The sequence below is a fragment of the Chlamydotis macqueenii genome, chromosome 9 (genome assembly GCF_036417535.1).
Source record: "Chlamydotis macqueenii isolate bChlMac1 chromosome 9, bChlMac1.mat, whole genome shotgun sequence".
NCBI lineage: Eukaryota > Metazoa > Chordata > Aves > Otidiformes > Otididae > Chlamydotis > Chlamydotis macqueenii.
Genome location: NC_141564.1, coordinates 14,092,622 through 14,109,320, shown reverse-complemented (window position 1 = coordinate 14,109,320; position 16,699 = coordinate 14,092,622). Strand labels below are relative to the sequence as shown.

General features: G+C 35.7%; 1 protein-coding gene across 3 annotated transcripts in view; it reads right to left on the bottom strand.

Annotated features, from left to right (window-relative positions):
* The window catches only part of ATP13A3 (ATPase 13A3), a 61,959-nt gene that overhangs the window by 25,029 nt on the left and 20,231 nt on the right, over window positions 1–16,699 (bottom strand). For all 3 annotated transcript variants that reach the window (XM_086754329.1, XM_086754331.1, XM_086754330.1), the window contains exons 3-12: window positions 14,443–14,536; window positions 12,416–12,589; window positions 11,433–11,603; window positions 11,059–11,129; window positions 7,334–7,414; window positions 5,271–5,340; window positions 4,267–4,401; window positions 3,402–3,474; window positions 2,521–2,652; window positions 1,329–1,508 (exon numbers count right to left, since the gene is read on the bottom strand). In XM_086754329.1, coding sequence (XP_086610455.1) covers window positions 1,329–1,508; window positions 2,521–2,652; window positions 3,402–3,474; window positions 4,267–4,401; window positions 5,271–5,340; window positions 7,334–7,414; window positions 11,059–11,129; window positions 11,433–11,603; window positions 12,416–12,589; window positions 14,443–14,536 — 1,181 coding nt within the window. The remainder of the gene's footprint in view (window positions 1–1,328; window positions 1,509–2,520; window positions 2,653–3,401; window positions 3,475–4,266; window positions 4,402–5,270; window positions 5,341–7,333; window positions 7,415–11,058; window positions 11,130–11,432; window positions 11,604–12,415; window positions 12,590–14,442; window positions 14,537–16,699) is intronic.

Below are 16,699 nucleotides of genomic sequence, written 5' to 3'. Positions count from 1 at the left end.
CCCTACTTGCCTAAAAGCCATCCCTGTAAACCAAGAGAACAGAAACAATTTTATATCCCTTTGCTCCTCTCCCCATATATAGTCAAAGCAGGAAAAGTGTACTTGTCCATATGTAAAATCTGAACAAGGTCCACACAGCTAAAGTCATCCTATTTCCAACATAGGAACTAACTCTGACCTGTCATGAACAAAGAGTAGACTGAAAAAAAAAAAATTATTTCAGATATCCAGGCAGTAAGATTCACTGCCTTGGAAGCAATTACAATTCTCCTTGCAAGAGTTCCAGATCATGGTTTCAGACTTAAAAAAAAAAAAAAAAAAAAAAGCATTATCCTTCCTGCAGAGTAAAAGAAATAAGCCTTCAGTAGTTTGTTTCTGTTGCTGTCTTGGACCAGCTATCTGTACTACACATCAGGCCAGGCACATAACATTTCTTATTTAAGAAACAATAGAAGTTGAGATAGATATTAATAAAGGGCAGATGTGTTCAAGGGAAGGAAATATTTCCTTTGAAAAAAAAGACTAATAAAAGCCTACAGAAATACATTAATGAATTCAGTTAAAAAATCAGAGCATTTACTGCTAAAACAGACTAACAGAAGGCGAAGACACCAGAGAAAGAGGAGGCTAATTAGAATCAGGTCACTTGTTGGAAAACTTGCTTTAAGTAGTATTCTAGTCTAGTAAAATTTTATTCTATGTAATTCTATTGTAGCTTGGATTTTAGCTTACATTCATCTATTTTGGGGTGGTTTTCTTAAGATCTTTATAAAGTAGAATCCTGTAACTACTTTAGTCTGTGCGATGTTTTTTAATAGAACACCTGTAATATCTAAAACCAAACCTTTAACATATTAGTTTGAATAAGCACTTCTGTAGAAAGGGCTAGATCAAACACATTTTTTAAGCAAGTGCTAAGAGCTTTGAGAAAACTATGGGCAACAGACATTGCAAGTGACTCCACTGAAATAAGTCACTCCCCATTACGCACTCAATGCGATGGTATGTCAGACCTGTTCAGGGACGCATGTGTAGTTCAACCAAGACACCATAAAAGACATCTAAAGGTGAAAATGAATTCAGGTAAGTTTTAAAATGTATTCAGATAAGTTTTAAATTGATGCTAAAGACTGGTTCACTGTCTTGCTTGCCAACTGATACTCTCCAGGCCATTATCTAATTCTATTATTGTTATAAGACATCTCTCAAATTATTTGGGGCATACTTATCTATCCAAGCTTAGCAACATTCAACTCCAAAGTATCAGTTAGCATATACCTACAAAAGAAAGCAGTATGTTAACAAGTGATAAACTTAACAGTTGATACCTGTTCTCACTACTAGAGCTTTGACCAATTCTCCAGTATAAAAACGGGTTTGAATGACATTGGTTCCACAGAACAAAGTATGCCGTTTATGCACTTCTGGACTGTATATTTCATCTCCCACCGCTTTTGGATATTCTGAAGGATTTGGTAGATTAATCTTTGTGACAGGAACACTTTCACCTTAAATGCAAAAAGAGTCTCTAAGCAAGATCAAATAAGAATAGACATTTTTTCCTTCACAACTTCAGGTAGAACAATATAATCTCACTTCACCAGCACAGAAGCAGACTTACGGAAGAATTCATCTTCCTTTCAGCACATTATTAGGTGGTCTCTCACCTATTAGCCTCAGCTCACCAGATTCCTTACCCAAATCCTATTTAACTCTATTTGTTATTCACCTACACAGCTTTTGTGCCTCTTCAAATCAGATGGGTGTAAAACACAGTTCATTGAAAGAAAACAGGACAAGCTTCCTTCACCTGCTGCAAGGCATCACCTCATCTTTACTTTGAAAAACTAGAAGCTGCAGAAAATTATTCTCAGCTTCTCTGTGACTGAGTATACTCAAGCTAAGGTTGCAGTCAATTTTTATCAGTTGCTAGCAGTAGAAAGAGACTACTATTCAAAGAACTGAACACAATAAAACACAAACTCTGAACTACAATTTCCTAAACACTGCCAGTTTGGACAGATTATCCTAGGAATAGCAAAAGTGCATTCTATTCACTGAAGCTGTCCTTCAAATATATAAGGTTCCTGGTTTCAGAGTATGCAGGCACAACTTGAGATAATGACTTCTGGTTTTAAATACAGCAGAACATTCTACACACTACCTTCATGCTTGGAAGCAGCTAAAAAGTTTGGGCAAAAATTTTCTGAAGAAACATACTGCAGAACTCAATCTGCATGGAGAACATTAGGTCAAGAGGCAGGCAGATAAACTATCAAGAAAAGAAGCTTTTCAACAAGAAACCATCACTCATTTTCAGAGTTGCCAGGCAGTACGAGGTAGCTGTTGCAGATAAGCAGAACACAAGTATGATTCTAAGTACATAAATATTTAGGAGCAGATGTAATTGCAAGAACATACAAATTTCAAGTAAAATAGATATATCCACTTCTGCTACAGCATACTACAAGTTAAGCATGCACACAGCTGGAACACAAAACTGTATTAAGTTGACTTTACCTGTTAACATACTTTCATTTACAATGCAAGTACCACTGAGAAGTACTGCATCACAGGGCATGATTGTCCCATTAGAGGGAATCAACATGATATCTCCAGGCACAAGGTCGGTGGAAAGGATTTCTTCTATTTCTGAGTATTAAAACACAAACAAGTTTACCTGAAAATAGCCACCATCTACAAAACCTGATAAAGATCTTCACAGCCAAGATCCAGTTGGTGACAATTAAAGATTATACTCCATTTTATTAATGACATTATGAAAAGTTTTTTAAAAGATACATAATAAGCCACCAAAACCCAATTCCATCACAGATTAAACTCTAGAGCACATGGATACAGTTCATCACAACAAATTAAAGAAATTAAGCTTGTGCAAAAGATATTAACAACTAACTAAAGTGTAACTTCAGTATAAAGATAAGTCTAACACAAATGCATGTCTTACAAAGTAATACCACACTTCAGCCATCTTCAACTACCATGGTATCCAAATGAGCTGAAGACCAGAAATCAATTTGCAGCTCCTGCTGGGTAATAAATTGTAACAGAAACCCAACACATGCACGTCTTTAATCAAGAAATAAATTACAATGACAATTACATATGTGAAGTGGTAGATAATGAGAAACAGGAATAGGACAAGCACCTAACCTAGAACAAACCTGATATTTGCTAAAAATGCCATCTAGAAGGATAATCTGGAATAGATTATTATCCTATTTCAATTCTACTTTGCAACTTCTCCTTTTCCCATGCAATTCTGCTAAGAAATTTAAGCATTGCAAGCTGATCAAAGAAAGCACAGATGCACAACAACTTTACACTCACGCTTAACAAGCAATTTCATCTCAACCTTCCAAACTGCCTGTGAAATTTACCTTGGTTTCCTCTGCAGACAGAAACCCTGACAATGCTGTGAGCTGCTACCATGTCATGTAACATAACATATTGCTGCAAGGGAAAAAAAAAAACCAGCTCATTATTTAAAAGCAAAGCTAGTCTTCTTCTAAATGTACATTCTATCTCCACAAGTAGAAGTGATGAGATTCTTTATTAATATTCTTTTACAATAAAATGTTGCTCAGAACATTGTATTGAATATAGTTTAGGAAACTTATGGGCAAATAAAGTTTGAGTGTATCAACCTATACAGGTTCCTACTTTTAACAACATTCTGGAAGCAAATATACAGTGCCACAAAAAATGTTGTAAGAACATTTGGTCATTAATATACGTAAGTAAAAACTGCAGTAGTTGTTTGAACTCAGATTAAGGTAAGAGGGGTTTTTTGTCTCTGGTATGAACTCAGAGAATGCAATTTAAGGATAATTACTACTGTGATTTCCATCAGCTACAGCTAAGCCTACAGAGAAAAATGCATCACCAATTTAACAATCCACTTGTCTGGCTGGTTCTCAATTCCATTGGACTTTTTCAAACAGAAGGAAAGAATGCAAGAAGGAATCACTACCGCCAATACAACTTGGTACATAAACTTGTGTCCGGATTTTATTCAAGTGAGGCAGTGTTTCTGTTATCTGAGGTCAATGTACTGATTCAACAGCACAGAAAGTCAGCATAGAAGGCTCTTGAAGAGAACTGTAAATCCAAACTCTTTCAGCTCAAACAATATTCTACCTGCATGCCTCTGAAAAATTTTTAAAAGATTTGTAGGCAACTTCACACCAAAATAAACCAACCAGTAAAAAGCTAAAAAGACACATCTGTTTTCTTTGAACTTACCTTTCTAATGGTGTAGAGTGAGCTAACAATGGATATTACAGACATGATCATAATTGCTAATGCATAGTAGTGATATTCATCAGTGATCCACAATATCACACTGAACAACTGAAAAATGTAAAAAGGGTTGAGAACCTAGAAGAGTGACAGAACATTAAAGTTACACCAAAAGGTCACATGCATTTTCCATCAGAAGAGAGTCAGAATCATCATCCTCCTCCATAGAGGAGATAAACCTTTCAGTTCTTTAGATATGATTTTTGTCTATTTGCCAGAACGCTCCCTCTTTTTCACTACTTCCTAAACCCCTTAAAAGCACACTTCTCACTAAAATAATATATGAATACATACTTTTAGGACTGCATGCATTTTCCCCTCTAAGCAAAATGACAGGAACATCTGATGCATCTTAAGTTAACAACTCTTAAATTAATTAAATGTTACTATCAATTTCTTATTAATAAATGCACCGACAGCTCAAGTTCTTACTCCACTAGTTCAGGTTGGACAGTTTCTTTGTTGAAAAGTTTTATCCTGTATTACTACAGAACATGGATAACAAATCAATTATTCAGATCCACGTATACAAGGATAATGGAACAAACCCAACAAAAATACATGGAAAAATACATTTGATTTGAAGTGTATGTTGTAATGTATAATCCCTGGGCTGAAAATGAAGATACAAATCAGCCACTATATGTTTGAAATAAACAACAAAAAAAAATAAATAATGTGCACATCCTCTCAAAGAATTCTGACAAATTTTCTAACATCCTTGCTAAGGCACCAGGTTGTGAACTCTGAAGAGCTTACAGCTAATGTCTCTTAAGCTTGGAGAGCTCAAAAATAAAGGTCCATATAATTTTGCTTTACAATGCTGGGCTGTAGGGGAAGGTTTCTGTTTTACATTATTATTTGAAGACCACTCCAACAGTCATTGTACTTAAAGTAACTTTTAATGACATATTTTTTCTTTTGATTTGTTAAAGAAAAGATCTTACCTCCTTAATAAGAAGCTTAAAAATGGAAGGCACTTTCACAGCAATTTCATTTACTCCATAGAATGCTTTTCTGCATTAAAAATAAAAATATCAAAAGACAGTTAAAATTTTTATTAGAAATCTTACTCACTTCAAAATAATTCCATTAATATGAGAAAGTATAAAATATAAAATACTTAATCTGTGGCGCCTTTTATTTATCATATTGTTTCAAAAGGTGTTTATCAGAAATCATTTATCCAGCGATACATTCCTATACGAAGATAACTGTTTTATACTTCAATTTAAACTGTAGCTTAATTTTTAGGTTTTTTTTCATAACAAGATTTTCCTGCAAATGCATATAGGTCCAATGGTATTAAACATGTCATTCTGAAAGCAAATATGGGGTTCTCATTAACGCAAGCTCAAACAAGTGTTAACTCTTACACTGCAGTAAAGACACTATCTTCGTGCTTCTGTACCTTTGTTTTATTCCTAGCATGAAGAAAGGCAAAGTATGGCCAAGAGCAAGAAATTAACCTGTGATAAGATCTGACACTGACATGTAAAAGCCCTTAAAGGATATTCTTAAGGAAACAGCTTTTCTTGTAGAAAAAGCCACCAATTGTCAGAAAATAGACTGAAGAGCAAGCAAATGCTTCCACATTTTAAATTCTAAGAAGGTCTCAAAAACACACACAAAAAAAAACCCAAAAAACACCAGCCAGGAATGCAACAGAACCCAAACTATTCTAGTTCAGGTAATGGTATCAATAAATTAAAACACCAATAATTCAGTATATATCTGCATTTTTACAATATACATTCCAGCTTGCTGTTCGCACTTGAGAATCAAGATATCACTGTGCTATATACCACAAAGCTACATTTTAAAGGTTTTTCCTAGACGAAGTTCTTTTCCAGAACAGTTGCTCAAAGAGGTGCTGGGTGCCTCATCCCTGGAAACATTCCAGGCCAGGTTGGACGGGACTCTGAGCAACCTGATCTGGCTGGAGATGTCCCTGCTCCTTGCAGTGGCCTGAACTAGATGGCCTGTAAAGGTCCCTTCCAACCCAAACTACTCTACAATTCTATGATTCTAACTATGCACTTAAGTATGCTTGACAAGCATGCTTGCATAGTTAGTCTAAAACAGCATGTTAAAAATTAGTATTTTTTTCCCCCAGTTATTTCTTGCCAACAAGAATGAAAAGAAAAAACATAGAATGCCTTTAGCCCCAACCAACCAGACACAGATCCATGCAAGCTATGGGACACACCTGTGATACTAACTAAGCTTTTAAAATGAAAGCCAAAGTCCTAGGAAGTTTCAGCCTGATCTTCCAAAAATAATAAGTTAGTTACAGTTTAGGTCAGGTTTGCTGCTTTCTGGCATCCAGTATTACTTATTAGCCATTGAGTACACTATCCTCTCTTACAATGACCAGTAGCCAAGGATGGGAAAGAAAACAAGAAGCAGAGTGATTTCCAGTGGTGTCCCTTTGAGCCTTCAACAATCTGCAGCTTGAGACAAATGTGAATCTTTCCAGCTAAAAAGCCTTTGATGGACTTTTCCTCTGCAAATCAGTCCATTTGGCTCTGAACTCATACATGCCTTTAAACAATGACAGTGTTACGGTAACATTTCTGTCACTTAAAAGTGAGTTATGTGGAAAATAACTACTTTGTTTTACATCAACCTCCAAATTTCACTGTATACCTGCCAACATGATTGAAAACATAACTGCTTGCTGTTCTTTTTCTACACTCATTTTATTTCAAAATGCTAAGTAGTAAACACAATTTCAGAAATACATTCTACTATTATTTTAAGCAATAGTTCCAATTCCCATGGTCAGTGTAGTATGAGAAGAGTAATTTAACACAGTATCAGAGACTAGTTCCTACTCAATGTATAGTTAAGAAATACTAGAATGTCATACATCTGACAGTCATCTTCAAAGGAAGTGTAAGAGCCTGTCTGTAAAAACTAATCACTCAATTGTCTTCTAGTTCTGTTAATACTTTGAATACAGGTAACAGAATGAAAACTATTCTTCCCTCAAATATTGTAACATTACCTGTAATCATGCATTCCCTGCGTCAGTCCTGTGCTGTGTTCGTTATGAATTGAAGAACAGAATGTAGATTCATCTAGACCTCTACGTGAAGGAAAAAGTCAGTTCGTTATTTAAGAAACCTGATATTTAAAATGAAGTATTCAGTAACTCGAAAGAGTTAGATCTTTGCCAAGAATTACACTGTATTAAAAAAGAACAAGGTCGATGGATTAACGTTTTTCTAGTTATTTTTGTCACAATTGCAGATACCAAAGAAATGTTAAAAGCAGTTCTTGTTGACACACATCTCACTCTGTAGGACAGTGGTATCCATTTCTATCAAAATGGAGATACACTTAAAAAATGAAGGAACATACTAACAAAACTAGTATTCGAAGGCCTCTAGAAAATAAGCAAGTTTTATAAAACATTATACGAATCAATATGGATTAATATTTCTTCAAATTATCTTCATTTGCCTCTAAGATGTAATGGAAGCATTTTGGATACCATTATTATCAATTTATCAAATAAATCTATAGTGAAACTATTTTACATCATTTTGCTATCAAAATTTTATCCATGACTAGGTAAAGTACAGTCTACATTTCAAGTACTTCCTTATCACTGGAAGACTCATCTTCACAGGACTTTTCTACATGTTGTGAAAGCAAATGCTGTCATTTAGAAGATCTGCAGATAAGAAAGCACACCTGAAACATCACTGTGTTTATAGCTATGAGATCACTTCAGCTATCAAACTCAGTAAGTCAGACATCATGTCCAATATCCAGGCATTTTCTACAGACATATTTCCAAAAGGCTTTCACAGATGACATGACAAAACCAGCACTATTCAACACAAGTATTTTGTATATTGGATAATATATTATCTACTAAAAATGATTCAGAGTTCTCCCAGTAAAGAAAAAACTCTAATGTCTAAATACAGTAAGAATTATTTCTATTTTTTTAGACCACAGGGAAAGTGTTAAACATCCTCACTATTGCAAAGGCTGGGATCACGTTTCTGCCAACTTCTCATAAAAGAACAGGACGTGAAAAGGTTAATGTGTAAATCTGGCCACAGGATTTCCAGGTTTCCCTAAAATTTTTGAAGTTCAAGGATTTTAAAATTACAATTTTTAGATGAATAAATATACAATTCTCTGTTAATAACTGTGCCTTTCCTCCAATTCTATCCCAAATGATTCAGTTTTTCCTCTCCTGCACAAAAAGGAACGTAACAGTGGGTTTAAGAAGGGCCTCTAAAACAAGTGCTTTATACGTGAATACGCATACATATGTCTGTAACGTCCATGTAAACACAAAGCTCCTAGCAGGATGTTATCTGCTGTTTACAGTACTGTTACAGTACTGAATTCCCACAGCATTTTAAATAAAATCCCTGTCTGCACACAGTTTATTACATAAAGCACTTATCTCGCTCCAGTTCGGTTGACACTAGCTAAAACCAAACAGACATACAGGGCCAAAGTTGCATCCTCTTTGGCTATGTGACCAAGTCTGATTCAGTTTAAGAACAATTACACTTGCATTTCCTGTGTTTAAAAAGTGATCTGATGTTACATTATTAAAAAAGAACAGTGATATGAAACTCAAGCTCTGATAACAGAATTAGTTGCCCGAGAAATCTTAATTTGCTTCCCTTCTGTATCGTGCTAAGTCTTTAATTATGCGATCAAACTGCTCTGTCTCTGGATGCTTGCACAATTGACAACACTGAGTAAATTTATCTTCCTGATACAGTGTTGTGCTTAGATCACAACACAATTCTGTTGCTTGCCTTATGGATTTTATTACAAAGCCCTCAGTCTCATATCCTGCCCCTTTAAAAATATTAACGTGATTCCATACCATGCTATTACGTAATACCCATTTATGGTTTTTTACATAAGAAACCAAAGAGCATATTAAGAACAAGTATCTCAGTGAAGGACAAATGCTTAAGACTTCTTTTCAGAATATTTATCGCTAACAAGTTCAGCTATTATTCCCCAGGTGGTATCAGTACTTCGCTACCTTATCATACCTAATTCACTTTAGAGAAAAGTTACACCAAACTCTCACTCTTATTTGACCTTGTGCAAAAGTCACTTAGTGCTCTGTCAGTATCAGGCATGTCTCAGATCCAGCTGTTTCTCCTCTTTATTATTAAATTGCCAAACACCGGAGTCCAGCTCAGCTACAGTACCTAACTAAGCAAGTGGTCAGGCTCAATCGTTGCCAGTACATCAAACAAATTAAAGTTTGGCATATTAGCAAGAATGTGATTGGATAAATGCTCAAATAACTTTACAGACATATCTGAGATTTTTCCAGGGCTTATAAATTGGCTGAGTTATCACAAGAACATCAAAAGGCACAGTCAAACAACCAACAAATGCCAAGTTTCAAGTCACTGCTTTAATGCTAAGAACATTTTTTTCTAAACACAGTGTCATATGTTTTTTTTCCCGTACCTGTTCTTAGTATAAAGGCATAGTTTTGAGGTTTTTTAAATCTCATTGTGGGAAATATTCCCTTTGAACAGTTTAAATTAGCAACACTATAGGCATGAAAACAGGACCCTGTAATGCAAAATGACAAATGACACTACCTACACCGCTGTAATTCATGGGAGGTTTAACATACAAAATGCATACAAAGCTTTTAATTATTTATACACGAACTGACACATTTCCACCCTCCCAGAGGAGGAGTACCCAGTTTTATAACTGCTCGTATTATGACTATTTCTTTACTTTGTTGTCATTGCTGATAACTTTCCATACTATTTGCATATACTTTTTTAAAAAAATAAAATAAAAAATAATAAAAAAAACCAAGACAAAAACATAAGTATGTTCCTTCTTACAGAAATTTTGGCTATTTTTCTTTCCTTCACTTACTGGTCATGAGTTTTTTCCTATACATAGTGCTTGGACTTTTCTATATAATAGTTCAAGGCAGTGAACATTGATTTAAGTTAAAAAGACATTGTATTTCTGATTTGAATTTCTTATTTTAACAAGCAGTTGTCAAAACCAGAGAAGTCTATGCTCATTTAACTTGTTAGCATTATGAGAAGCCCTTATCAGTAGCATCAGAAAAAAAGACCTAAGGTCATGCAACAGCGCTGCTGAATAAAAGAAAACACAGTGCATCCCATTCAGTGAGCACAGCTAGTACTGCTCACTAAAAGATGTTTTCTATCAATGCAAGAGACCTTTTTTTGACACTAAAGAGTAAGAAAAAAGGGAACAAATTCAGCCCAACCAGACTAAAATGTAGCAGCACAGACTTATACAAATGTGAGCAACAAGGTTTTTGGTGAATTCCCCTCTTCCTATATACTCCTTTTGGGTCTAGCTCAGGAGCAATGCAAAAGATAAGCTATCCCATAAGAAGGAAAGTTTTGAAAAGTTTACAGAAGGAGAACTACTGTCTATAAACAGGTGTTCTGATTCTCAAATAACACTCCAAGAACAGACAAAAAGCCTGCAGAGGCATGTAGCCTGTCACCCTATACGAATCATGTTCAATAGAGGTAGACTAAACAAATATCTTTTTTCCAAAGTCACACTGAGTTAAAGTCTCCCTGCACTCACTATGGTTCAAAGACTCAATGAGCTAAAACAGCTGGTCAGAATAAGATACCAGCTTTCACCATGTTCTTAGGCATGCTATTGTATTTTTTTAAAATGCAGTTTGAAGCACAACACAAAAACAGAAAGTATTCTTACCGTACAACATCAAAACTCTGAACTGAATCATTCCAGAAATACTTCACGCTGTGATGTGTGAAATAACGAATCTGCAAGGGCAGACATAGATATTAAACTAGGACCACTTAACGTCTCTCTTCTGACCGACTTTACTCTGAACAGTGAATTTAGAAAATCTTCACTGAAACACGAACAGTTTGTGTTCAAAAATAATCTTTCAAGCATTCCACAATTTCCAGTAACAGACTATTGAGGAAAAGATTTGTGCTCCACCCAAAGAATGAGTTAGCCTTTTAGACAAAAGAAGTAGCTCACGTGTACTGTATTGTACGTGTTTGCTCTACTTGAGATACTTTCAAAATTAGCAAGCATAGTATTTCAGGTTTACTTACAGGCAAATATTTTTTCAAATAATTTTTATTTTCTTCTGCAGTAGATTCACAGAAATGAACAGCATGGCCATTTGAAACCTTGTGTACAAGAGCGTTAGGATTCTGTAAAGGATTGGCTCCCAAAGATGGCATAATGCGAACCTTTGCACAAAACCACATCTTGAATTCATCCTTAAAAAGAGGGGGGGAAAAATGAGCTGGTTGAAACAGCAATTAAACAGCATTTTACTACAACAGCTGTAGCAAAATTTGTCAACAATAGATGGAAAATTAGCAGAGCCCATATATCACTACAGAAGATTTTGTGAAACTAATATTAGCTACCTTAAGAATACATTTTCTTTCCACAATTCTAAAAGCATATTTTTCTGCACTGAAAGATTTATTTGCTTTTAAGCAATGAGTCTCAGTACTTGAATTTTGACATCTGCAGCTGTCATAGTTCAATTTAATGTAGTTGTTCTATACTAGGAGGAAATATAGGGTTCCAATGCATTTAGCTGCACCCACACTACAAATTCAAATAACTGAGAACTTAATACAATATCATAAACAGGGACTGTACACAGCAAGTGTGGAGGAATAAAATCACTTGAAATCAAGCCACACTTGGATCCACAGTTACACCTTAATTCCACAAATGTATCTTTGCTGAACAAGTGAGAGAAAAATCTGAAAACCATGTTACTAGGTTGTATGAACAAGGTATCCACTCTGTAATTTGTGATGCCAATAGCATTCATATATTTGATTCTTAAAATCCAAAAGCAAAGACTTTCTTTTTCCTCTGTCCTCTGTAAACAGTTGTCAGTTTTTCCATGTGGGCAGCAAAGTTATCTACAGTACCAAGGAGCACAGTTCTGGTCTGCTGTAAAACAAAATCATGGCTACACTGCAGGCAAGGATTTGTATATTCTAGCAAGCAGCAAGAGGGATGTGAAACAACTGCAAACTTGCAAAAGCACATCCTCCTGTAGACTTACAGTTGTTCTCAGCAGAACCACTTCACAGTCTTTAAGCGTAGTCCTTTTGCACGTTGCTTTCACACGCCACTGAGGCATCCAGTAGAGGAGGAGGAGAAGAAAGCCACCAGAACAGATCACTCCTACAGTAACTAGCACCAACTTCCAACGACATAGATCATAACCATAGATCTCCTGCATGGAAACAAAGAAACAAACAACAAACAATGACCCTCTTAATTACTCTGGCTCAGGAAGCCAACATTAAGTTTTCATAAAGTGCAGTATTTAAAGTGAATCAGATTCCAAAGTAATTTTCTCCTTTTTCTTTTCTGGTTGAAGGACAGATTAAAAAAACTTAATATATGACACGGAGGCAACAAAAAAGAATTTCCTTGGTCATAAATAGAAAGATCAGTAAAAGCCTTATAAAGGCAGAACATCCACACTGTTTAAAACACTTCATTGTAGCACCTGTCTCCTCTCCGCACTGCTCCGAAAGGACCAAGGTTGCAACACAACCTGCCTTAACTCTCAGCGAACAAGCATGACACAGTACAAGCCACCTAAGCACTGAAGAGCAAAAGCATACTTGGTTTTGTCAAATGCTGATTTTACCATATTAGCATTTTGTTAGCTAGCATACACAGTTTTGAATGCCAAGTTTTAGGTGCTAGCTGTAGTTCATACTTTTCAAACAAGTCTGTATATGTATTTGTCAAATACTACTTTTTAGTAGAGAAATTGACTTATTTTGCACGCCATTTAACAGCAAACACTACTGTGAAACATTAGAAACAGCAAGACATATTGTCAAAGGCTCTGTAACATGCATCAGCTAGAAAAAAAATCCCCTCTCCCATTAAAAAAAAAAAAAAAAAAAACACCAAAAATATTAAGTGTGCCTTGGTCAAAGGCAAATACCAACTTAACCTGATGACAGCCAGGAACAGAAAGTGATTCAGTGACTTACTAGATTTGTGTTTCTGAGTTTCACATTACATCATTAGGTTATGTTTCCTGCTGTAAACGGGCAATGAAGTTTCCCATTCTCACTCCCATTGTTCACATAGACACCAACTTTTTGCAATTTTTTGTTGTACTTTTCATTAAACAGTATTAGAAATTGTTGAAACTCCTTTCCTAAGAAACGTTTTTTTGACAAGTTTGTTCTGCGGCCTTCTCAGCTGGCAAAAGGCAGAGAAAAAAAACATTCTGCTCTTCTGGGGCAAAAAAAAAAAAAAAAGTATTTCCTCTGAAAAGCACTTGTTTCACTGATCAGACCATAAGCATCTCGGTTTCATTTTTTGTTGTAAGGTGTATTTGCCTACTCTCTGTATTAGAACTGGTCTGGTGAAGAGCAGCTTTTCCTAGCAGTGTGCATAAAGATGGAACAAGGAATTCAATTCACAGGAATCTACCATTTTTTCAAAACAAAAACCCCTAACGGTTTCTGCTGTCTCTAGAATGGGCTAGAAATTTAAAGATCAGCTGTCACTATTTTACTGTCAAAGCTAACTGCTGCATCTTCCAGGTCAAACAATAAGAGATATTATTGGTCCAGTAGGAAGCAAAGTTTATGTGCTACCAAATACTTATAGAACTGCCTGCCACGCTTTAGAGAGTGGGTCTTAGCTGCATAATGCAGAGTACAGTCAGATTATGGAACATTAATCTGTTTTAAATTACAAGAAAAAAGTGTCAGGATTTGAGAGGGTGGTGGGGGGAACCAAACCACACAACCCACTTTGCTTCCATTTTCCTTTAAAAAAAGGATGCTGTTAAGTACCAAAATCTGTTATTAACTGGACTACCGACCTCAACGTACCCAACCCAGCAGCTTGGCAAAGGCTTTCAACAAAAACATTCCCTATCCCTAGGCTAGATTTCTTAATACCAAAAAAGATTATCAAGGATAACCTTATAAAATTGCTAAGCTGATTTAAACTGAGACAGTTCACTTCCTGATATAGTATGTCTCATTCAGAGAGAAAACCAGAAAAGGTGTTTCTTTCACTGTACAAAAATAGAGCAACAGAATGAATTACCATCTCATCCTCCTCTGCTTTATTGACAAATTTCTTTTCTTCTTTCTCCATGTTTAGTATGATATGAAACTTCTCAACTTGAGATATGGAAGACCTTTAACAACAAAAGAATTAAAAATTGAAGCAATATTACTGATTTTATACATAAGTATTAAATTGTTTCGAGTTATTTTCTGTAAGGGTATACAAAAAATACACTCACAGCATATTAATAAAGATCTCAAATTTGCACTGTTACTAGTCTCAAGTTGTAATGACTCAAGGAGCTGTAGTAAAGCTTTCAGATTTAACAGTGGATGAATACAAGTGAAATATTGCAGAAACAGCAGGCTTTGAAGTAGGGAACAGAGTCTGTACCCACTTAACTTGGTTACACTGCACATGCAGCAAGCAGGTTTTGGTACATTCTACAAGATTCACGATGGAAACGTAAATTAAAACCGTATCAAAAGTTTACAAGTAGGTCAAGATTACACATTTCTATCATTCTATACTGTAATAGCTCCAATCAGATGCTTTAAGAAGTCAGGCTCTCCTCCACGAGGAAAGGTACTCCCGAGATGTGCATTTCTCATCTGAACAGAAAAATAAGTATGTGCTAAAAAAAGTTTAGGCACCAGTTTAATATTTCTAAATCAAGACATGCTTCATGGTCAGTTAGTCTTTTCCCTTCTTTAAAATTGTTTTATCATTCAATTTGTACCAACGGGTTCGTTTCTTATCGCAAATCTCTTAGAGCTGCAGATCTTGAGCGGTGCGTTGAGAATAGATTACGACCACAAGTTTCACGAACAGGGAAAGGCATAATAAAATACGAAGCTGTCTACGAGATGCACATAGCTCACACAGATCCTTACTCCAATAGCAAAGAACTACGAACAATGCTACAACATACTACAAGGCTTATCAGAAGTTTCAACATCATATAAACAAATAATATCAAAGACAGTAAGTCAACAAGCTAATTTTTTTTAAATTAGAACTGCACCTAACCTTCAGTTGGGCATCCCTCTACATGTTAATTGTATACAATTTATAATTAATGCACGCATATCGTATTTCCACAGGACCAGCCAGTGCTCACCTGCCAAGGCATGAATTAACTACCATTCTCTGCACTGACGTTGTACAGCCTTTGTTTTTATTTACTGCACATACATAAATCTCTCTGAAGACAGCACTTACTACCACAGCACACAAGCAGTCTTCAAGTGTTAAGGATTCACTGTCATACAACAAGTAGGTATTGTAATTTTTCAGACAGAAGGCTGTTACAAAAAAAAAAAAAAAAAAAAACAAAGCAAAACTACAAACACAACAACAACAAAAAACCACCAAAAAACCAAACACAAGGTGAAAGCCAACCACTTAACTTCACCTCAGCTGTCCATTGAAGACTAGGATGCCACTACTCAAAATACTTCTTATTAGGAAACATTATGATACAAGCACACCCATTACCAAGTTCTTTGCTGTTATTAATTCTCCAACACTTTCACAAATCAAATTACCAGACTCCAAGTCAGAGCCTCTCAAAGCCAGCCCCTGGGTCCATGCACTTACATCCAGCAGTAATGCCAGCTTCAAAAGGCTTCCTCCCAACTCCTAGATTTATCAACATCACATCCTGGCACGATTTCTGCAAGCTACCACCTCCTTTCCTATTAAGCCAACAAGTGAAGCAAGAACCTACAGAAAAGGTGTATTTTTGGTGCTCAAATCTGGGTCTCCTCAGAAATCTACTCTCACTGCTGAACAAGGTCCTAGAGGAACAAACACACACTCGAAGCAAAGAACTGCATCACAACACAGGGCCCAGTCACAGGTGAAAAACAACTCAGCACTTCATAAATTCAGTGCTTGATACAGTTTGTATTTTGTTCTGTATGGAAGGAAGCTAATTTGATAACAACCATCTCCTTTGACAGAAACACCAGCTCACACACTCTTTGCTTTGTTAAGCTGAAAATTTTCTCTTACCATCCAATACTGAACTATGAACATCTTTCTTACTGAAGACTTAGTTTGGAAATTAAGCCAAAAGATGTGCATCACTGATACTTCCTGAGCTGTTACACAAGTAAAACACTGCTACTTTTCCTCATGGAACAGTTTTTATCCTAAGATATACATATGAAACCAGTTAAAATCTATCCTAAACCTACACAAGATTGCCAAGAAAGCTCCTGAGAACAATCCTTGAATTAATAACTTCATATAACTTTATGTGCACCATACAAATCACATTTTTAATGAA